Raw genomic sequence first — 22,848 nt, 5'->3', positions numbered from 1 at the left:
CTAGTCTTTGAAATCAGCCCACATTTTTAGGAACCCGACACGGGGCACTTAACCTGTGGGCACTGACTTCAGGGGCTGGCCTGGCTTCCTGTTCCCCGTGAAGGTGAGATCCAGAGGCTAAGAAGGGACCCTCTCCAGCCTTGCCTCCATTTTATCCAGCCAAAGCTTGGGACTGGAAATATTTCTAGGGGTGGGGGTCAGAGCAAGAGACATGGTGGGCGACAGGGGCAGACAGAGTGAAGGGGTGGGAGCAGCTCAGGAGCTCGGAAAGGTCAGGGATTAGATCTGAGTGCTATAAACATCCCACGAGACAACCTCAGGGATGACTGGACGGGAGAACTAGACGGAGCTCCTTCTGGTTCCTGGACACCCATCTGCGCTCAGGATACCCGCCAGAGTGGGAGGAGTTTGTGCCCCCCGCCCCCCGAGTGGGTAAATAAACGCCCGGCTCCCTCCTGCCTCTGGCGGATCGAAATTGCTGGGTCAAGGGATCAAGGGATATGCCCATTGAAAGATGAATCGTGGGGGCGCCTGGGTGGCTCAGTGGGTTAAAGCCTCTGCCTTCAGCTCAGGTCATGATCCCAGGGTCCTGGGATCGCGCCCCGCATCAGGCTCTCTGGTCCTCAGGGACCCTGCTTTCCCCTCTCTCTCTGCCTGCCTCTCTGCCTACTTCTGATCTCTCTCTGTGTCAAATAAATAAAATCTTTAAAAAAAAAAAAAAAAAAAAGATGAATCGTGTAGTGGCCGGCGGTGGGTAGGTAGCGCAACGTTCAACGTTCCCAACTATTTGCTGCAAGCGATTGCAACCCAGCCTAGGAACTTGCCCTTGAGCACACGATTGGACACCCTCAGAGGCTAGTAGCCCAGACTCTAGCTCCTGGAGTGGAACCCCTATAGGTGCGCACTCTAAGCCCCCCACCCCCGGTGGACCCAGGGACGGAAGAGGTGGGCAGCGCTGCCCACGGAGTCACCTGCTCGCTGGCGCCCCCTGCAGGGCTCCTCTCTGTCACATCCCTACCCCTCAACTGCCTTCCTCCGGGATACCCACCTTCGAATCCTAGTCTCAGGATAGGATTCTGGAGGGGGGTACCCCAAACCGAGACAAGGCAACACTGAGATTTCTTGGGAACAGATGGGAGGACCCGGATGTGGTGGTGGCTCTGAGCAGCGACAGCTAGTTTTGTCCATGGACACCATGAGCGTTTTATTGGTGGATACACACACAGGAAAGGGAGAAGGGAGCCCCCCCCCCCCCACGACCGTGGATCCGAACTCCAGGCCTTCACTTTGGAAGGACGTAACTGCTGGCTCTTCTCTAACGAAGCGGGGAGGGAGACTGGGACCCCACGTGCCCTCACCCAACCCTGCGTGGGAGGAAGGACTGGTGCCATCCCTGGGTCCATTATCGAGCCCAGCCGTCGGCTGTGGGCAGCCGGCGCAGGGGGGGCCCGGGCCGTAGGGGCTCTGCCAGGGGCCGGGACAGGAGCAAGGGATAGGGGAAAGTCTTGGGAAAGTCGCCGGGGCCCCCGGGGGCCGGCGACAGGCGTTCGGACTTGATGCTGACTGGGGGGGTCGGCGGGGAGGCGCCACGGGCGGGGGGACCCTCCTCACTCAGGCTACGGCTCCCACTGCAGGGAGAGACAGAGAAAGAGAGGGAGGGCTGTGAGCTCGGCGAGGAAGGGAGGGAAGCCAGGGAGGTGGTATGGCTTGGGCAAAGGCTCGGCAGGAGAACCTTGGGAAAGGAGGGGGTGGCAGTCCCTCTTGGGGTTTCCAAAATAGCCCCTCATCCCACCAAGAACAGACGGCAGGGGCTGAGTGTAGAACCAGGAGTGGCCACCAGAGGTCAGCAGTGGCTAGGGCTTGGGAAGACTTGGAGGCGCCACACAGCTAGGGAGGGGAGAGAGGAGGGACAGTTGGGGCACTTACCTGGGCTGGGGTGGGGCGGCTGGGGGCCCATCACCCCTCGAATGCTGCCAGGGGGCCAGGGTGGGGGGCTGCAGCAGGCCAGGGGGCGGAGGGGGGTCTCCCAGGCCATATTCTGGGGGGTAAGAGGAATAAACTGAGGCCTTCACCTCAGGGAGCCCCTTGCCCAAGCTTGACCCATCCCACCAGCCAGTTTTCAGTTCTGGTGGATGGGGAAATGCTGACCCCCACCCCCAGAAGGCAAGTGTATGGATGTCTCCCAGGGCAGGGTACAATGGGGGGGGTGTGTGTACCTGGGGGACCTGCCGGGAGGAAGGGGAAACTCCCCAGTGGGGGTCCTGGAGCTGTGGCGGAGCATGGACTCTGTAGGCTACCGTAGAGGCCTCTCTGTGGGGAGACAGGGTCAGGTGGAAACTGAGGCCCACACCCACACCATCCTGCCCTCCCCCATCAGCCCTGCCACACTTCCCCCTCACTCACTGAGGTGCTCAGTCCCCCTCGGGCCCCCGCCAGGCTTCCAGGCAGGTCTGGCCTCCGCCCGTCCGCTGCTAAGTACAGGGGCGGTGGTGTCTTGCTGGCAAGGTGGCTCGGTGAGAAGAGAGGGTGTGCCAGACCTGAGGAGCAGGAAACCCCCCGAGAGAGGGCATGTGGCCACGTCATCGAATGAAGTCTGAGGTCCAGAGGTAATACACACAGACAAGCAGGGCCTGAACCAAGATCCCCCTTACAGGCCCCCCTGGGATTCCTGCCCCCTTTTGCCCCAGGGCCTATGACTCATGCTCACCTGGGGGCCCAGCTTTGGGGGCTGCTGGCCGGAAAGGGGATGGGCGGCTCTGGGCAGGAAGGGCCTCCCCAAGCCCACTGGGGTCGCAGCCTGGGGGAGGCAGGGCCCCATATACCATGTCCGGGCTGGGCATCGTAGGGGCTGCAGGCTGAGGGCAGAGAGGATGGGATTGGTTGGAAGAACATGGATATAAGGACATCAAATCCAAGACAGAAAACCAGGGGCCAGCCTCTGCCTCCAGAAGCCCTTGCAACGCTTCCTTCTGGTTCCTTCCACAAGATGAAAGGAACCTGGTCTGGTGCTGTCACTCCTCAACAGCTAGGCCCAGAGCTGAGGCTTCCTGTTCAGCATGGTGTTGACACTGAGGGGGCTTCTCAGGGTGTTTGATGAATCAAAGAAATAAAGAAGGAAGGAAACGGCTGTCCACTGAACCCTTATTCATCTTTCAAAGCCCCAACTATAATGCCAACTCCTCCAGGAAGCCTTCCCATTCTACCTAGGCAGAGACCAGCTCCCTAACTCTAGGTCCCTGTCTCAGTCTCAGCCTTGACCATTTGGGCCTAGGAGGTGAGGGAGGGCCCCATCATCGTGGTGCGGTAAGTCACTTACATAGAGCCGGGGCCGGGGCAAGGCTGGGTCACCCCCGTCACCTGCCAACCTCCGCAGCTTCTCTCCTGGCCCATCAGGCCCTTCATCTGGCTCCAGCTCTGGTCCATCAAGGCCCACACCCCTCCGCTTCAGTGTCTGTGGAGAGGGGAGAAAATACAGTGACCCTCCCCTCCCCCATCCTAGCCAGGGAACCTGGTTCTTTGGGAGAGGGAGGAGACCTACCCACCCACCTCTGTGGGTGGACCCATTGGAGTGCAGGCAAATCCCATTGACCAAAAACCCCGGTAAGTTATCATCTAGCAAATTCCAAATGTGTGTGAGAGAGGGACTGTCCTGCCCTGGGACCAGAGAGGCCCAGGTCACACAGTGGGGGCTGGGATCCACCAGCCCTGCTGGCGCTGTCCTAACTCTCCTCCTGAATATGACCCTGGTGCCTCCATTCCACGCTCGAGCATAGCCTCTGCACCCTGCGTGCGACAGGTGTTTCGTAAATGTTGGAGGACAACCTTCTAGGCTTTCCTGAGCTGCCCCTCCCTGGACCTGCACACTCCTGGACTCCCGCCTCTCCTTTGACCACTCCTCCCCACCCTCCTGAAACATTAGGGGGGCTCCACGTGCAGCCCTAGGCCTGCTGATCTTTCTGTCTGTGGCTTCTGCTTCCCATCTTGGGAAGAGATTCTCATTTCCAAAGGGAAGTGATCTCGCCCATGCCGGATGGAGGGTGTGGGGAATGAATCAGCTGGTGCCAGGCTGCCTCTTTCTCCTGGGGACACAGCAGCTCAGACAAAAACACTCCCGGCCCTCAGTGAGGTCTCCCTTGCTTCGATGTGCCCTTTATTCTGTTTCTGCCCTCGCCAAACAGGGGACAGGATTTAGTGAGATGAGCTGTGTGCGGGGCACGCCGTGGAGCCCTCGATGCCCGGTGGTGGGTGTTTTTATCTCTACAGTGGGGTCAGCTGCCCCTCGGAGGGACCCCACATTGCCTCAAACCTTTTACCAGCAGCAAAGCTAGATTGCAACACTGGTCTTTTGTGCCAACCCAGAGTCCCTAGGCTTGGAGAGAGCGCCGGGAGCTGGACATCAGGGCGCTGGGGAGGAGGGCCCCAGGGGTACCTCGAGGATGTCGGTGTTTGTGCGGCTCTCGTGGGGCTCGCTGTACTCCGTATACTTCAGGAGCACACGGTCCATGTCCGTGCTGGCGTACTGGAAGAGGCGATTGGCGCTGTTGAAGATGATGAGGGCGATCTCACAGTCGCAGAGCACGCTCAGCTCATAGGCCTTCTTCATCAGCCCAAACTTCCGCTTCGTAAATGTCACCTGGAGCCAGGACCCACAGGCAGGGTGGGAGGAGACATGGATTGGGGGTGGCAAGGAGGAAAGGGAGGGGCCAACTGTTCCCCGACCATGCCTCAAGATTCTGTCGGGCTTTGTGCATACTGTCCGTTCTGACTATACTGCTCCCCCACTTTCCACTTCTCATCCAGGCAAACTCCTATTGGTGCTTCAAAACCTAGCCTGAATATCCTCTCCTTTGGGAAGTTTTCCTGGGTCTCCAGGACAGAGCTCATGTTCCCTCTTTGGGCTTCCTCCGTTCTGTGCCTCCCTCTGGACCAGCCCTCTGAGTTGGGAGAATAAATGAATAAATGAGCATGAAAATAAGCAAATGTTATATCTCAAACTCCAGACACCACATCAAGGCTCCCCATTCCCTCGCAGTTCCCCCAAATGGACAGGCCTTTGCCCAGGCTCGGTCCAGTGCCAAGAACAACTTTCCCCCAGCCACTTTTCCACCCAGTGAACTCACCTGCCGATTCCTTTGGTCCAGAATGCGTGAGATCTGGATTTTTTTCCTCCCCATTGTGCCAGGCTGGGTGGAGAGACCTTGGCCTTGGGGAGAAGGAAAAGAGAACAGAGTGGGTGGGTGGAAAGTGAGACCAGGTACCCAGCCTCCCTTCTGTCTTCCACCTGCCCCTGCCAAGCACTGAGAAGGGAGATGACAGGGGATATCAAGGCAGTCTGGCAGTCCCACAGTCCCCACTCAACCAACCCCAGATGCAGTAGATGCTCAGGGAATTCCACATGAAAAGAAGGCTAACCGAGGGCAAAGGATTGGGATACAGATGCCCCACCCTTGGCCCTAAAGTGAAACAGGCTGGTAATTGGGGGACCTTGGGGGACCTTGACCTTCCTAAGCCCCTTGGTGTGTGCAATGGCTTAACAGCGTCACGCACAGCCCAGTGTTGTTGGGAGATGAAATGAGCTAGCCCATGGGAAATATTCACATCCACCCAGCATACAGCAGGTGCCACATATGTGCTGCTATTATTAATATTGGTCACAGCCTAAAAGCCCTTGATGGGCCAGGTTGGATGGACATATGATGCCCATACCTGGTGGCGCTCAGGAAACATTGCTCACTGAATCACTAATCTCGAGCCACTGGAAAAAACAAAAAACAAAAACAAAAACCCGGTCTGCACATCGGACACTGGGAAGCCATTCAATCCTGTAACAGCTCCCCAACAAGCAAGATCGAGGGCTGTGGTTCCAAGAAAACGTATTTAAAAATTGCATTGAGAGTAGAAAAAAGACTAGAAGGAAATGAGCAAGATAAGTGTCACTGCTGGGTGGAAATTTATGGGTGAAGTTTCCCCCCCTTTAAAAAAAATTTAGATGCAATTCATACTACCTGAAATTCACCAGTTTAAAGTGTGCAATTCAGTAGCATGGAGTGTGTTCACAACATTGCACAAACACCACCTCCAGCTAGCTCCTGAAAAGTTTCCATCGCCCCAAAAGGAGACCCCATGCATATTAGCAGCCACTCCCTGTCCTCCCTCCCCAGCCCCTGGCAACCATGGATCCGCGGTCTTTATGGATTGGTGCATGCTAGATGTTTCATAAATGAAATCGTACAATGTGTGACCTTTGGCCTTTTTTTTTTCTTCCCTTTTTGATTACCTGAATTTTCTAAATTTCCCCTCTCAGTGATTATAGATTACATTCATTTAAAAAGAATTGGGGGTTGGGGCGCCTGGGTGGCTCAGTGGGTTAAGCCGCTGCCTTCGGCTCAGGTCATGATCCCAAATCCTGGGTTCGAGCCCCACATCGGGCTTTCTGCTCAGCAGGGAGCCTGCTTCCTCCTCTCTCTCTCTGCCTGCCTCTCTGCTTACTTGTGATTTCTCTCTGTCAAATAAATAAATAAAAATCTTTAAAAAAAAAAAAAAGAATCGGGGGCGCCTGGGTGTCTCAGTGGGTTAAAGCCTCTGCCTTCGGCTCAGGGTCCTGGGATCGAACCCCACAGGGCTTCTGCTCAGTGGGGAGCCTGCTTCCCCCTCTCTCTCTGCCTGCCTCTCTGCCTACTTGTGATCTCTCTCTCTGTTAAGTAAAGAAATAAAAAATCTTAAAAAAAAATAAAATAGAAAGAATTGAGGTCCTGGGTGGCTCAGTCGGTTAAGCATCGCCTTTGGTTCAGGTCATGATCCCAGAGTCCTGGAATCGAGTTCCACCTCAGGCTTACTGCTCAGCAGAAAGCCTGTTTCTCCTTCTGCCCCTCACCCTACTCGTTCTCTCTCTCTCTCTCTCTCTCAAATAAATTAAATAAAATATTTTTTAAAAATTTAAAAGAATAACAGGGGGGATACCTGGGCGGCTCAGTCTGTTGAGCCTCTGAGTCTTTTTCTTTCCCCTCTCTTTTAAAGATTCCATTCATTTATTTGACACAGAGAGAGAAAGCCCAAGCAGGGTGATCGGCTGGCAGAGGGAGAGGGAGAAGCAGACCCTCCACAAAGCGGAGAGCTGGATGGGGGGCTCGATCCCAGGTCTCTGGGATCATGACTTGAGCGGAAGGCAGACACTTAACTGACTGAGCCACCCAGGCGCCCCAAGCACCTGACTCTTGATTTCGGCTTGGGTTCTGATCTCAGGGTCCTGGGATCAAGCCCTGTGGGGGGGGACGGGCGCGGTAGGTGGGGGGCAGGTGGTTGCGCTTAGCAGGGAGTCTGCTTGAGGATTCTCTCTCCTTCTCCCTCTGCCCCTCCCCCCACAATGGATAAATGAATCTTTAAAAAAAAATACATAAACAAGGGGCGCCTGGGTGGCTCAGTGGGTTAAAGCCTCTGCCTTCGGCTCAGGTCATGATCTCAGGGTCCTCGGATCGAACCCCACATTGGGCTCTCTGCTCAGCAGGGAGCCTGCTTCCCTTCCTCTCTCTCTGCCTGCCTCTCTCCCTACTTGTGATCTCTGCCTGTCAAATAAATGAATAAAATCTTTTAAAAAATACATAAACAAGAATAACAGGTTGGAGTAGGTCCCTAAAAGGACCTCAAGTGTAGAGCTCACACTGGGATTTGAGCCTGAGGTCGGCTAGAGAGAAATGCTGCACCCTTCTCATGAGGACCTCCCTAGAATGGTGCTAAAGGGTGAGAAGGGAGAGCTCGTGGAGGGCAACATGTCCCCAAGACAGGCAACATGGTGGGCTCCAGGCCTTCCCCAGCTCTCCGCATGCTGGGCTTCTTGGAATGAAGGAGTCACATTGCCCGTTGTAGAGCACACCTCCCACCATACGGACAGCCTCCCCAAGACATCCAAGACCCCTTCCACCACATCTCCGACCACATGACCTCCTGGCACTTCTCATGTCACAGGTGACTGAGGCTTTAGGTGGGTGGCCTGCCCAGGGTCAGGCGGGCCTGCTGGCAGATCCCAGACAGCCTCTGACCCACGGGGCAATCCTCAGCAAGGCAGGCCTCTCCCTAGGCCTCAGTGTGCTGGTCTGGGTATGAAAGGAGTTGGGTATGAAATACAGAGCACCTGGGAATGAGCTCTTGGGAAGTGGAGGAAAATATAGGTCCAACTCCAGGAGCAACCATACCTGCTTCCCAGACTCCCTCCAGGGGTCTGGGTGGGATTCCCCCTGCCCCTCACTGTCCCAGAGTTCCAGGGCCCAGGAGTGTTAGACACTGTCGTATTTGGCTTGCTGTGTGATCCCAGGTGTGCCCTCTACTCTCTCTGGTCTGGGTCTCTGAGCAGTCACAACCAGGCAGAGCCAGGACCCACGGGAACCCCAGCCCTGGCCCCCCAGCTCCAGCTCAACTTGCTAAATTTAACTTCCCAGGCTAATTTTACTCCTTGGCCAGAATCGGGTGCGTTCCCACGGCTGGGACGTGTTGCCCCAGCCCTGACAGGTCCCTGGGGACAGAAGGGGGGCACTGGTCCGGAGGTCCTGGTGCCAAGGTGACTCCGGAAATGCCCCCGTGCCTGGGGTCCCATGGGAACATGGGACTCAGACATGAATCTCCGGGCCTGGCAGATCTGAATCTGGACCCTTCTCAGTCTGTCCCCAGTTTAGACAAGGACATTCTGGCCAGGGCAGGGTTCACATAATGAGGGAGATCCATGAGCCAAAGGCTGGGGCGGTGGGTCTCTTTGAACTGAGACCCAAGAGCCAAGACAGGAAGTGAGTTCCAGGTAGAAGGAGGGGCAGGTGCAAAGGCCCTGAGGAAGGGCGAGGCATGGTAATGAGGCTAGAGCAAGGTGGCCAGGGGTAGAGGCCGCAGAGATCACTCTGGGTCCTCTGATCTGTGGGGAGGCCTATGCGTTTTGGTCTAAGTGACAGAGAGCTATGAGAGGGTTTTGAGCAAAAAGGGATAGGGTTTTGATTTATCATTTATGAGCTTAGCCACAGCTGCCATGGGGAGCAGGACTGTTAGGGGCCGGATAAGAGAAGACAGGAGACTTGAGGGGAGACCAGGGCTGTGTCCATCTGAGGAGAGACTAGGGGTGATACCCCCTCTGTTCTAGGCCTACAGCATACACTTTAAGTCACTGTACTCCAGGGGTCTTTGGTTCCTCCTGAAGCCACCAGATCCTCTGCCATTTCTTGGGCCAGGCCTGACAGATGCAGATGGGCTCATGCAGGGGTTTGACTCTTCCGACCTTCAATGACTTTGGAACCCCCAACCCTCACCCAAGAACCGAAGTCACCCCCAATTCTGGCCCTTGAGCGATCTACCCAACATACAGCTCTGATCATACCCCTTCCTGCTCACACACACTTCATGGCTCTCCTCTGTCCTCAGGAGAAGTTTCTAGTCCCCAGCCTGGCATTTGAGGCCCTGCCCCAATCAGCCCCTGCCCATCTTAATCTACCTTCAGCAAAATGACTCTGCCTGGAACGCCTGGGTGGCTCAGTCGGTTAAGCGGCTGCCTTCGGCTCAGGTCATGATCCCAGTGTCCTGGGATCGAGTCCCACATCGGGCTCCTTGCTTGGCAAGGGAGCCTGCTTCTCCCTCTGCCTCTGCCTACCACTCTGTCTGCCTGTGCTCGCTCACTCTCTCTCTCTCTCTAACAAATAAATAAATAAAATCTTAAAAAAAAAAAAAAAGACTCTGCCTGGAAAGCCCTTTTTTTTTTTTTTTCACTTGGCCAACTCCTATTCACACTTCAAAACCCGGCTCAAAAAATTCATTCCTCTAGGAAACCTTCCCTGCCCTTACTCTGGACTCCTACAGCTCCCAAACTTCCCCTCCAGTTTTGACCCCATGGAGCCAGTGGTGTGTATATCCAGCTCTGTCTCCCTCAGACTGGAAGTCCCGCAGGCCCAGATTTAGTGAATGGAGCAGGTCAAGAGAGACTCTGAACTCCCCCCAGCTTCCCTCAACAACTTCCTCTCAGACTCCCCCAGCTGACTCCCTACCCAGAAATACATGGGCATGCAAATCCAGTCACTCAGCGTTGACCTGTCTCAGGCCCAGGTGTGAAGGGCCAGCCAAGGAATGCGGAGGCGAAGGCCCAGGGTGTGCATATATATTTGTACTCACATGCAAATCCCCACCGAGCCGCAGACAGACCCAGTGGCCTGTTCTCCAGATGTTGGCGTGATCGGAACTGCTGGGGGGAGGTGGCAGCACATGCTGAATGTGCCAGGCACGAGGGGGGAGGCCTCTTCTGTGCACACATCCCCCCTTCACCCTCATGACAGCCAGCTAGGAGGCAGAGAGCTCGTGGCATCTGCCCAGCAAAAGAGCAAAGGGATGGACCCATTGACCCAAGAAAGGAGCCACAAAGAAGGGCCAGGAGAAATCCAAGAGGGCATCTCAGAGGAGGAAGCATGTGGTTGGGCCTTGATGGACAGGTTGAATTGGGAAGAGGGTGGGCATTTGAAGCCAAGAGTCCGGCACCTGCCTACCCTTTTCTTTATACCCTCATTCTTAGCATGTAGGAAGTATCAACCATGTGCCAACCCCTGCGATAAACTGATCACAGAAGAAGTAGAAAGTTTAAGTAGACCAATGACCATAGAAGAATAGAAAAGTGACTCAAGACCTACCATTAAAAGGACAGCAGGCCCACATGGTTTTATGGCTTTTATCAAACCTCAAAGGAGAGGGAAACGCAATGTTATTGAAACTAACTCAGACCAGTGCAAGCAATGAGAATTGCCCAAGTCATTTTTATGAAAAATCCTATATGTCAGAATCCAACTAAGTCCAGAAAGAGATGTATGAACCATGAAAGGGGCAATGGGAATCAGGGATTTCAGGAAAGACCTCTCTGAAGAGGTGAGATTGGAACTGAGATCTGAAGCACAAGAGAGACATCGAAACAAAGGAAGAGCCAGTCATGCAAAGATGCCTGGGGTGAGGTGGGGGGGAGGGGGGGACCGGTAGGGGAGGGGGGATGGGTGGGGGAAAGGCGGGCGGGGGGGGGGGGTGTTTCTGGCAGGGGGATCTCCAAGGGCAAAAGTCCGAAGCAATCAGAGTTTGGTATTTTATTTTTATTTTTTAAGATTTTATTTATTTATTTGTCAGAGAGAGAAAAGCACAAGCAGGAGGAGCAGCAGGCAGAGGGAGAGGGAGAAGCAGGCTCTCCACTGAGCGAGAAGGCTGATAGAGGACTCCATCCCCAGACCCTGGGATCATGACCTGAGCCAAAGGCAGATGCTTAACTGATTAAGCCACCCAGGCATCCCAGGAGTTTAGTATTTTAAAGCATTTTTAAAAGATTTTTTAAATTTATGTATTTGACAGACAGAGATCACAAGTAGGCAGAGAGGCAGGCAGAGAGGTGGGGTGGGGGAGCAGGCTCCCCGGACCCTGAGATCATGACCTGAGCCGAAGGCAGAGGCTTAACCCACTGAGCCACCCAGGTGCCCCTGGAGTTTGGTATTTTAAAAGAAATCACAGAAGACCGTATGGCTGGACAGCATGACAGTGGGAAGAAGGGAGAAGGATGAAGGATGCCGGTGGGGAAGATTGTGAGGGTCAGATCGCATAGGGCCACAGTGAAGACAGTGGGCTTTACTCGGAGGTCAACGAGGAGCCATGGGGAGTTTGGGGGTCAGGGGGGTCGGGATATAAGTTTAAAAAATCCCCTTGCGCTCCTTACCTGGCCGGTGGGAGGGGGAAGAGGTGGAGCCACTCTGGAAATCTATCCGGTGTCTACTAGGTAAATATTCGTCTTTCCTATGACCCAAGCAGTCTCTTTGCTCAGTATTCACCCAAGAGAAATGGGTCCGTATTTTACCCAAGGACACAGATAAGAATGTTTTCAGGAGCTCCATTCATCCTTGCCCCGAGCTGGAACCCACCCAGATGCCCTCCCTGGGAGAATCGGCTACTACTGTCCACTAGATTCCGCGATGGACGACTACAAAGCCCAGTAAAAGGAAGCATTCCTGCTCGGTGCGACTGCATCGTGGGCCTCCCAGACGACGGGCCCTCCCCACAGTGCTGGACGCGACAGCGGGTACACACCGTGTAATCCCATTTACATGAAGTTCCAGAAGAGGCAAAATTTCCTTACAGCGATGAGGGTCAGCTCAGTGGCCACGCCGGGCAGGCGCTGTGGCACGGCTGCAGGAGTTGCCAGTCCCTGGCCCAGAGTCCCAGCACTCAGACATGCTTCGTTTGTGCAGATGTGTTAGCCCTACTCTGATGATTGGTGCCTTTTTCTCTCCATGATGTATCTCAATCAAAAGGGTTTTTTTATTATTATTATTACTAAAGCATCCCCCGGGGCTCCTGGGTGGCTCAGTGGGTCGACCCTCTGCCTTTGGCTCAGGTCATGATCCCAGGGTCCTGGGATCGAGCCCCGCATCGGGCTCTCTGCTCAGCGGGGAGCCTGCTTCCTCCTCTCTCTCTGCCTGCCTCTCTGCCTACTTGTGATCTCTGTCAAATAAATAAAAATAAAATCTTTTAAAAAATAATAAATAATAAAAAGCGTCCCCTGTTCAAGGATGCCGTGGGGAGTAGCATCTAAGAAGGAGGAAGGTGACAGGGAGAGGCTGGGGCAGGTGTCCAGGTGGGAGAGGAGAGGCCTGAACTGGGACAGGGGTTGGGGGGTGGGGCAGAAGCAGAAGAATCCTTTGGCAGGGAAAAGGCCCAGATGCACTGGTGGCATCCATGAGGGCTAGGAGAAGAGCCCAGCTCCCAGGCCTGAGCACTGTACAGGCAAAGAACTTAGAAGACAAAGGACAGTTCCATGAGTGCCCAGAGCACCATAAACTCTCTTCAGCTGCCCCTGTGGTCACTAAGACGATCAACAAACATGTCTGGGGTCCTTCAGGCCATAGCGTGTCACCTCTTTGACTTGGTGAGGCCTTTTAGCACCTTGGTGATGGAGATACGGGAGCTGGAAAGAATGCTACCATTGGCATTCTTTCCCCCACTGACCCTTTACCATGGTGCACTCCCTGTCTGAGGACTCAGTTTTCTCACCTATAAATGGGGATGAGACTCCTTCTCCGCCACCAGCTGGGGAGGACGGGGTGGTGGATGGCTCTGCTGACCTCGTCTTCTGGCCCTTCCAGAAGCCAGAAGGAAGAAGGGCCAGGCCTTGGAGCTGGGGGCGCTGAGTCAGCATGCCATCTTGGAAGACCACAGTGACACACACAGCGACAGGCTGGGTGACATCAAGCCCCCATAAAATGGGTCACAGAATTCTGACCTCAAAGGCCTTGTGGGGAGGGTTTGAAAGAAAAGACCAGGAGCCAGTCAAGTTCCCCTTCTTGGCTCCCAGTGGGGCATAAATGGGGGGATGAGTGGCACAGTCACGCTGCCCGACCCCAGAGCCCAGAGGCCACAGCTTGGCGGAGCACCCGGACCCGGGACAGGAGGGGAGGAAAGGAGAAGTGAGAGGCAGGTGGGTGGCGGTGGGGGGGGGGGAGGGCCCACGGGGACTGGCGAAGCGGGGAGGGGGCACTGTTCCTGGCGGCCACAGCGAATCAGGCCTGGAGCCCCGCCTCACGCAACCCAGCAGCTGGTTTCATCACCTGTTCCCCAAGTACCTCATTACAGGAGACAGGAAGAGCCCCTTGGAAAGCTGGGACCCTCCCCCTCCCCTCTCCTGAGGGCTCAAGCTGTTCTGACCCCAGCTGCCAGCGACCCTCCCCTCCCCAGCAGGGGCCCTGGGCCTGCCTCCTACCCTGGGGGCCTGGGGAGATGGTGCCCCAAGTGGGGGGGGCCTCTGTGGATGACCTAGGGGCTGATTCAGCCCACAGTAGTCCCTGAGGGCAGGTGGGCCTCTGGTGTGGCCAAACTTCTGTGGGCCTCAGTTTCCTCCACCAGGAAATGGGAGAGTCAGGGCTACCTTGCTGAACTGGGGTAGGGGGGCGGGGGAGGGGGCTGCTGGGGCTTCTGAGTAGGTCCTCTATAGATACTGGTTCCCTCCTTCCCCTGTGCAGCCAGCTTTCATGGTCACATGGTCACCTCTGCTTGGTCCTAGGAGGTGCCCAGATCTGAGCAAGGGCCCTGGGCAGACTAGGCAGGGGGGCTGAGGAATAGGGGGACAAGGAGAAAGCCCATTCCTCAAATGGACAGATGCAGGTAGGGAGATGTCCCAAACACATGCAGAGCCCCTCAAAATCCACAGAGATCTCCTGGACACAGGTATCACCCTCGAACACAGTAGATCCCTCCATACAAAAGTCCCCAGAAGACATGCAGCTCCAAATACACAGGGACCCCCTTAAGCCCAGGCAGCTTTCCAAACACACATATCCCCAAACACTCAGAACGTGCTGCACGTGCAGACCCCCAAGTACACACAGACCTCTCCAGACGCTGAGCCCCCAACACATTCTAATTCCCCCAAATGCACACAGACTCCCCACTACACGCAGACATCCCCCCAGCATACCACGCCCCCCCCAAACATGCATGCTTCTTGTCCGTTTCCTGTAGAGCCGCAGACACAGGTAGGGCTCCCAGCCCTGCAGTGGTAACAATGCCCAACCCACCGGCTTCTGGAGGCACAGTGGTCAGCAGCTCCAGGGAATGTTGGGGGGCTGGGGAGTCTGTGGGAAGTGAGCATCTGGGGGGGTCACATATCTGGAAGCCTCAAGCGGCTCTGAATCCCAGAAACTGAGAATGTTCCAGTTGGAGAAGGCCCCTCAGGGGTCCCTTGTCCATGAGGCCCTCTGATATCCATGGGGAAACTGAGGCCCAATGGGGACCCTCAGACCTCCCCTCCCAAGGTCTGCTCCTAGGAGGCCATGTGCTGAGAAGCCAAGGCTGTGGCTGTGAACCTGGCCAGACCACAGTGTTATAATTCTCAGCTCCACGGCACATTCACTGCCTGATGTGCTCCGAGCCTTAGTTTCCCCATTTGTACTCTGAGTCCCTGGGAGCCCCCCAGTGCCCACCCACCTGTTCCTTCTCTTTAGAAAGGCCTCATCTACCAGCAAATTCCCAGTACCCCTTCTGCCCTTTTTCGGGCATCTGACACATTTCCACCACCGGGCCTTTGCCCAGGCTGGGCCTTTCCCTGGGGTCACCACCCTTGCCAGGCTTGCCCAGGTCCGAGGAGCTGCTCCATGTCTTTTAAGGCCAGGCAGAAATCCCTTTTTCTGGAGGTGCCCCTTTTCCCAGGGGACAGTCACCTCTCCCTGAGGCACTCGGCCCCACTGGAAACTTTCTCTGCTTCTTTGCTACTTTCTTTGAGGCTCATGCTGCCCCACTCGGATGTCCGCTCGGTGAGGGCAGGGACGGAGCCCTTCCCGCCCAGTGCCCGGCACACAGTAGGCCCCCAGTCACCCTTCCTTGAGTGGATGAGCAAACTGCTTAATCAACGGAAACACGGATAACTAGTTCAATTTTCTTTCAAAGGCCCTGTGGCCACTAAAACAAATTTGCGCCCTGCCCCCTTCCAGTTGGAGACCCTGCTCTAAGCCACCGTCACGAGAGCCAAGTGAGGGGTGCTCATGTTCCTCTCAGGCCCAGAGACTGACCCTCTGTAGGTGTCAGTGTCCATCCAGGAAGGAAATCTTGTCCCTCATCTGGCAAGAAGGCCAAATTCTTTGACACAGCCACTGCAAACAGAAGCCCACTACCCCATCACACCTCCCTGACGGGTTTGGGACCCTGACACTTGGAGCTGGGAGAGCCTTTACATTCAGAACCCAACCCTGCTGTCCCAGGTTGGAGCCCAGGGCCACCCAAGGCACCCGGTGATGTCCCCTGAGCCTTAGGGGCAACTGCAGGGATGGCCCAAGATTTCTCTCTCTTTGTTCCAGAGAAAGATCTCCCCATGGGACCCCAGAAATTCATCCCCTGAGGCCAGGGCCTCCCTGCTTGGGAAATTAGCACATCTGTCAGCGCTGGGAGGAAGGGACTCGGCCCATAGCCCAGCAGACCCAAGACATAGCCATCCAAAGATGGGATCTTTGGGCATCCCTGACCCCCACTCTCTTCCCCCAGAAATGTCTGAGAGCACACCAAGGGCAGGGGACACAGCGACAGGGAGTGGACAGATCAAGCCCAGTGGGAGCGGGGACAACAGACACATAATCATGGCAGAGACAGAGGCCTTCAGGGAAGAAATTCAACAGGGGGAAGCAGGCAGGGTGGGTGGCAGGGGAGGGAGCTGCTTTGGACAGAGGGGTCAGAAGAGCCTTTCTGAAAAGGGGACCCTCAAGGACTAGAGGACACCAACCAGGTTGGGATGTAGGGGAGAGACCACCTGGTGGAAGAAATGGCAGGTGCAAAGGACCTGAGGTGGTCAGGTACTGGTCAGCTTCCAGGTGCAGGGCAGCCAGTGTGACTAAAGCAGGGGGGAGCCCATGGAGACAGAGGAGGGCATGGAGGCCACATGGGGCTTCAGGGATGGGGATGAGAAGGTGGACTAGAGAGCAATGGGGAGCCACGGAGGGTGCACAAGGAGGTGAGAGCTGTGGTCTGATTCAAGGTTTTCAAAAGACACCATGGCTGCTGTGGGGAGAAGTCCTATAGGAGCAGGAGGCCAGGACAGCATTTTGTGGAAGACGGGGAGGCTGTGGGTGTGGACAGTGGACAGGAGCAGTCCTGTGTCCACAGCCTGTGACTCCCTATGCCAACAGGCCTCAACTGCTCAGTGCTGAGGGCCCTGCCTTGATTCTGGCTAAACCTGGACCTGGAGGGCAGCAGGCCAGGAAAGCAGATAGCTTTGAGGCCGCCTAGGCCCTGGTAGAGGGTGGGGTGGGGATGGGCCTAGATGGGGCTCACAGGGATTTCCACTTGGTCACAGTTTGGATGGTACCTCCTATTATTGAGTGACTACTGTTTGCCCAGGCCTACGTGCCACCTCATTTACACACAGAACCTGCCTGACCCACAAACAGCCCAGTGAAGCAGAGATCACTGTCCCCATTTTATACAAGAGGAAGCAGTCTTCTCCGGGCCACATAGCGAGACCCCCCCCCCCCCCAGATTCTCAGTCTAGCCTTGGCTTGTGCCCCAGAGCCATTCTGCTGTACTCCCAAATCCCTACTCTTGCATAGTCTGGGAAGTGAGCCTGAGGCATCATTGGGGTCCAAGACACTCATTCTTGGGCCTGGGGCCGATGACAGGGCAGCTTCATAGCTCCCAAGATGCAGGCCTAGGGAGACCCCCCTTTTTGGGGGTTGGGAAACAGGACCCAACCTGTGTGTGCAACCCACAGGGATTTAAGGGCAAGAACAGGGTTGAGCTCTCTGACTCCGAATGGGATCCCAGTGTATGATAAATGCTCTGAAAAATAACATCTGTCTTCAGGTGCCTATGTTCCTCAAATCTTCTAGAAGGCCAGACCCCAAAGATTTCTACAAGCATTGCATCTGAGTTGGGGTAACAAATGATCTTAATTCCCTTTCCCACCTTAATTTGCATTTTCCAGATGTCTGCCTGGTTGGCTAATGATTTAACAAAATAAATCATTAGTTGGAGGTGGGATGTATAACTGAGCTCAACGCTCAGGTTACAGGGGCAGCTACAGAGCTCAGAGAGGTGCAGGGATCTTTCTGAAGTCACACAGAGAGAGGAGAGAGAAGACTAGGCCCTCATTCCTGGTTCTGTTTTCTCTGGATGGCAGAGTGGCAGCCTTGAGCCCATACTTTCTCTGGGGGGCCTGTATGTCTCCATCTGGCCTCAGTCTTCTCTCCTGCAAAGTGGGCACTTTAGAACAGATAAACAGCCTCCAGCTCCTGCAGGTGAGACCCCCCCCCCCCAGGCCCTCAATGTTCTAAAATTTCATTTCCTGGAAGTCAAGATTCACCCCTAGACTCAGACAAGCAGTGGGAGGCAGACACAGGGACAGGAAGAAGGAAGGCCGACTTCTCCCAAAACCCCTTTGACCTTTGCAATCAAACCCCACACACTTGTCCTTCCTGGTCTAAATACTGCTTTGAACCCAGTTTCTGTCACCCCAATAGTCTGAGAGCTCTCATGACTGTATGTCAAATGTCCAAAGGTCCTGACCTTCCCGGCTGAGGTTTTTGGGGCAGGCCAGGCATGGCCTCAGCTATTTTGGACTTCTTAAGTCTGCAACAAAGGGACCGAGGACAGCCAGGTAATCAGTCAGCCAAGTCTGCAGCCCTGGACCCAGGGAGAGGTGCAGGGGGTGCGGGGAACGCGGGTAGGGGGAGCATGACTGCGAAGGTAACAGAGCCACCAGCTTGTCATGTGCTGACAACCTCAGAGGGCTGTGACTATTGTTCCTGTACCCATCTCCCCGATGGGGAAACTGAGGCACAGGGAAGCGGGTGATCCAGGCAGCTGTACCGCCCCACTCCCCCCGGGCTCCACACCTCCTATCCTGCCCCCAAGCTTCACAGGCATCTCGTGGGCCCACCTGAGGCCCCCACACTCACAGCCTGAAGCTCGAACAAGGGTCCTGGCAGTCACATGCACACATGCAGAGTCATGCCCCATGCAGGTGCGGGGCAGTTACACACAAGGGCACAGCCACAGCAGAGAGGCATGGGGTTCTGTACAAGGGCCCGGAGGATGTGCAAAAGGGATGCATTCCCGGAGAGGGGCACAGTCCAGCTCACAGACCAGATACACAACTCACAGACACGTAACAGGGGCCCAGGGCCCCACAACTTTGGACACACTATTTTGCAAATGACATCAAACCTTCAGACACGTGCCCCTTGGACACACAACCTCTCAGAAACACAACCCTTGGACTCGCAACTCTTTGGACACACCCTTCCCTTGGAACACAACCCTCAGATTCACACCCTTTGGCCATAACCGCTCAGGACGCACAACATCTCAGACTCACATCCCGGGAGGCACATCTCTTAGACACACACAACTCTCCAATGCACAGAAGCACACTCGAACTTCCAAACCCCCCTAACCACAGGTGCCGTTCAGGTGACACCGCACAAACCACGGCCTGACGTGACACGCACCTGCTGGGCCCGGGGCCCTCTGGATGCTCGCGGACGGGTCGGCAGCCGCAGTAAGGCGCTCAGAGCGCGGGGCGGCCACAGGTGCCTCCAGAATGGACGGCCCCACCCCCGCGGGAGCTGATTGGGTGGGGTGGTGAATATTTGCATATGGACCGTGATGGGCGGGCACTTGGGCGTGGCCCGGCCCAGGGAGTTCTGGGGACCGGACTCAGACCCCGGAAGACGCTGAAATGAGGAGGGCGTAGAATGAAGAAAGGGAACCAGGGCGGGGGCTGGATCAGACCCGCGAGACTTCCCCCGCCCTCACTGGGGGCCCTGACCTTGCTACTGTGACCCTGACGCTAATTCGGACCTGGTCTCTAGTTCGGATCACTGCTAATCCCAACCCTAGACTTATTCTAAACTGAGTGAAATACAACTTGGACCCGAGACCCTGAAGGCTCCAGGGATGGTGCCTGGAAGCCACCATTGATCCTTGCTCTCACCCAAATGGAAGGACTGTAGAAAGTTGACTCTGGAGTCCCCGATGAGGTGCCCCTGTAGCCGGATGCTTGCTTGCTTCCTGTGTCCCCACAGGAGCGCAACAGACCCCTCTGGCTGCTGGGTGCCGGCCTTCACTAGAAAGGCCAGCTGTGTGCAGGGGGTGTGACTTCCAGAACCAGACCCCAGCCCAGACCCCTGCATCCACTTCCTCCCTGGGATCCCAGCACCACCTAGCAGAGGTCCAGGCCCAAGGAAATCAGAACAGGACTGGTGAGACAATCAGTGTGGATAGAATTACAGAATGAAGATGATTTTGGACTGTGTAGTCCTGGAGAAACCACTGGTCTGGAGAAGGCAGAGCTGCCACACACCTGACCCCCCCCCCCCCCCCGCCCCAAGCTCTGGGGAGTCAGGACTGGGCCAGAGGGGCCAGGGAGGGCTTCCCAGAAAGGGTGGCATTTTACTGGGCCTCGAAGCATGAATAGAAGTTTGCCACTGGGAGAAGGGTTTTGCAAGAGGCAACAGCACTTGCAAAAGTGTAGAGGCAGAGAGCAGAGTGTTCTTCGGTGGGGGAGTTGAGGGAGATGAAGCCAGAGCAGTAGGAAGAAGCAGACTGGGCTGGGCACGCAAAGAGAGGCTGGGAGATGGAGAGGAGGAGGAGGGATCTGGGGGGGGGATTGGGGGCAGATAAAGTGGGAGAGCAGGTGGGTTGCAATGGCCGCCTGGTATCCACCTTCTTGGAAGATAGCAGGAGATAGCTAGACTTCTGGACTCTCTGGGGAGCAAGCAGAGATGTCAGTGTGTGTGGGACACTGAGGCAGGGAACTGGGGTTCTGGAATGCCTCTCCCCAAACCTCAATCTACCCATCTGTGACATGGGCAGTTTGGATCCCTAGTCTGGGCAAAGCTTTCATCTTCAGACATAAGCTAGGTTTCACATTGTCATTAGAACATAGGGACCAGGAGTCCTGTCTCTGCCCCACTGGGCAGCCCCACAATGCTCCACACCAAACGCTCAGATGTCCCAAGAACACACCAGAGCCCAGGCTAGGATGGGGGCTTCTGCCTTGGCTCCAAAGCACAGAACAAGGCTTGGGGAGCGTGGAGGTGGCTGGGGAGCCTCAGGCCCCCCGAGGGCTGCTCTGTTTACCCGTGGCTGCCCGCCCGCCTCTGATGCAACAGGCAGGCTCTGGTTACGTGAGGGCAGCAGCTGGAGTAGCTCTGGGAACAGCCAGAGTGTGTCGGGAAGGGTCTGCCTGATTTGAGCTGGCTGGGTCTACCCCCATGCATCCCACCCACTGCCCCCTCCCACCACAAGGGCTCCCTCCCATGTTCCTGCCCCCGCCCCCCCCACTCTGTTCCACTCCCCCTTCCCATTCTGGCCAGTCCCACCTTCTACCATTCATAGTGTTTCCTCTAACAGCCTCTCCTTTTTGTCTTTACTCCAGTTCCTGTCCTGTACCCTCCCCCATCACTGGCTGTGTCATCCCACGTGAACCTTCATCCCCCATCAGGGCAGTCAAAGTCTCGACCTCAGTCTTCTCAGATGAGGGGACACCCTTGGTTGCTGGGGGGAGAAGGGAGTAGAAAGGGTCATAGAGGGGATTTGGGCAGGGGCCTGGAGAATGGGGGATGCGAGGAGGTGGAGGTAGGGGTGAGAAGATAGGATGGAGGTGGAAAAACTGCCTCTCCCTCTTCCAGATCCTCTCCAACAACATCAGGATGGGATGGCTTTGAAGGACCCGCCATGGCAAGTATCGTGTAACCCAGTAGATAGGCCCAGAGTTAGAGAGCCTGGGTCCCCACCACAGGTCTGGTTTCCACTCACCGCATGGCCTCAAGCTGGTCACTGCACCGTGAGCCTGTTTGCTCATGTGAAAAATGGGGACAATAGCAGCCCCTCCTCCTGGAGGCTGGAATCATTTCGAGGCCTGCCTTCAATGCCCCCTCCTCCCATTTGGGGTTCCTCTACCCCCATTCCTCCTCCCAGCCCAGTGCTGACCCAGGCGGTTGGGGATGTCTGTGTGTGACTCGGTTTCCCCCATTGTGGAGGCTCCTCCAGGCCAGGTCCTGTGTGGGGTCACACCAAAAGGGTGTCTCCAAGGGTTTCCCGAAGAACTAAAGAGACCTGGAGAAGGTCTGAGCGATGGAGGGGCATGAGGACCAAGCTTGAGGCATGGAAAGACCTTGCTGGGGGATGTGGCTGAACTAGGAAGGAATTTCCTAGGGGTAGAGCCCTCTCGGAGTATAGAGCAGGCCTGAAATAAAAAACAGAACTTAGATTGGGGCTAAGGACAAAAAGCCAAAACTGAAGTCTGATTCCCATCCTGATCACTGTGGGCCAACTAGGGGCAAGCCACTGCTCTCTTGTGCCTCCTTTTACCCCATCCACAGATCTGAGAGAGCCTGGGGTGGCCTCACAATTCACCCAGAGCTGAGATCCTTTTCAGGTCATCCCTACCCTCATGGGTTCTAGATTCTAGCTTGAATGCCCCATGGCACAGGAAGCCCACTGCCTCTCTCCCAGCTACTCCCACCTCCCATCTCTGGGGCTGTCCTGTGAGCAAATCCTACTGAATCGAGGCTGGGAATGCCCACACCTCCACCTTGGCAAGGAGGGGAGACTGCCAGCACAGCCCAGGAGCACACAGGGGTTGGTGCGAGGTTCTGCTGGGTAATCCGGCCTCATGGAACCCTAATTCACTTTCCGAAAAATGGGAGTGAGGACGTATGGGGTGAAAAAGTAAAGAGGATCACAACACATCCACCAGGAACAGCCAAGAATGGGGATGACCACTTGGGAGGCCCAGGGGCCTGACCAAGTCTTTACCTCTTGCACCCCCTGGTGGCCAGCGGATGTGGACGTTCTCTAGGTGGTAAGTGAGAGGGACATGCAAATGACATGCAAATAAGCCAGGGACATGGAGAGCCCCCAGGCAGGGAGTGGAAGGGGTCTTCAGCCCAGTCCTGCTCTTTGAATGGAGACTATTTATTAATCACTAGGGGAGATCGCACGGAGGGACCGTGGATGATGGGGAGCCCTGGGAGGGTCTGGGGGACCCCATGGCTATGCCCGCCTAGTTCACAACACAGAGTAGCCCACAGCAGTCCCTGGAGTATATGCAATGAACTCATTTGGCTGTCCGTCTGACCCCTAGGTCTGAAAGGGCAGGGCTTTCTTGCTCACCAGGGCATCCCCTGGGCAGGGCCTGGCCCACAGAGGGCAGTCAAGGTTGGCCGGACAAATGGCTGCTTGATCAACAGATAGAAGGACAGCTAGACACGAAGTGCCTTCAGAGTTGGCCAACAGAGGGCGAGTGACTCTGGGGTTGCAACAGACCTGTCAAGGCCACTAATGGGATGGCCCTAAGGATCCTCCCTCCCCGCCAAAATG

The 22,848-nt window shown here is 55.8% G+C and overlaps 2 protein-coding genes across 7 annotated transcripts in view; both read right to left on the bottom strand.

The window, feature by feature from the left end:
• Positions 1-1,182: 1,182 nt before the first annotated feature.
• MEF2B (myocyte enhancer factor 2B) lies at positions 1,183-19,660 on the bottom strand. Of its 5 annotated transcripts, XM_047696503.1 has the most exons (11): positions 19,457-19,660; positions 18,972-19,088; positions 13,036-13,185; positions 5,121-5,203; positions 4,430-4,633; positions 3,317-3,451; positions 2,708-2,855; positions 2,404-2,537; positions 2,217-2,310; positions 1,927-2,038; positions 1,183-1,628 (listed from the first exon to the last, which is right to left on the bottom strand). In XM_047696503.1, exons 1-11 carry the CDS (start codon positions 19,653-19,655, stop codon positions 1,403-1,405), a joined length of 1,602 nt encoding a protein of 533 aa, XP_047552459.1. In that variant the 5' UTR covers positions 19,656-19,660; the 3' UTR covers positions 1,183-1,402. The 5 variants fall into 5 exon arrangements, with proteins under 5 accessions (XP_047552459.1, XP_047552461.1, XP_047552471.1 ...); XM_047696505.1 differs by lacking the exon at positions 13,036-13,185; XM_047696515.1 differs by lacking the exon at positions 19,457-19,660 and having other exon boundaries at positions 13,036-13,286; positions 18,972-19,086.
• Positions 19,066-22,848, bottom strand: part of BORCS8 (BLOC-1 related complex subunit 8) — a 15,526-nt gene continuing 11,743 nt past the window's right edge. Inside the window, exon 6 of one of the 2 annotated variants that reach the window (XM_047696740.1) lies at positions 19,066-19,196. The gene's annotated coding sequence lies outside the window, so the exon portion shown is untranslated. Of the gene's footprint in view, positions 19,197-20,886; positions 21,022-22,848 lie in introns of those variants that run through there. The other variant, XM_047696730.1, reaches the window with a different exon arrangement.

The sequence above is a fragment of the Lutra lutra genome, chromosome 1 (genome assembly GCF_902655055.1).
Source record: "Lutra lutra chromosome 1, mLutLut1.2, whole genome shotgun sequence".
Taxonomy (NCBI): domain Eukaryota; kingdom Metazoa; phylum Chordata; class Mammalia; order Carnivora; family Mustelidae; genus Lutra; species Lutra lutra.
This window is presented reverse-complemented; position numbering and strand designations above follow the sequence as displayed.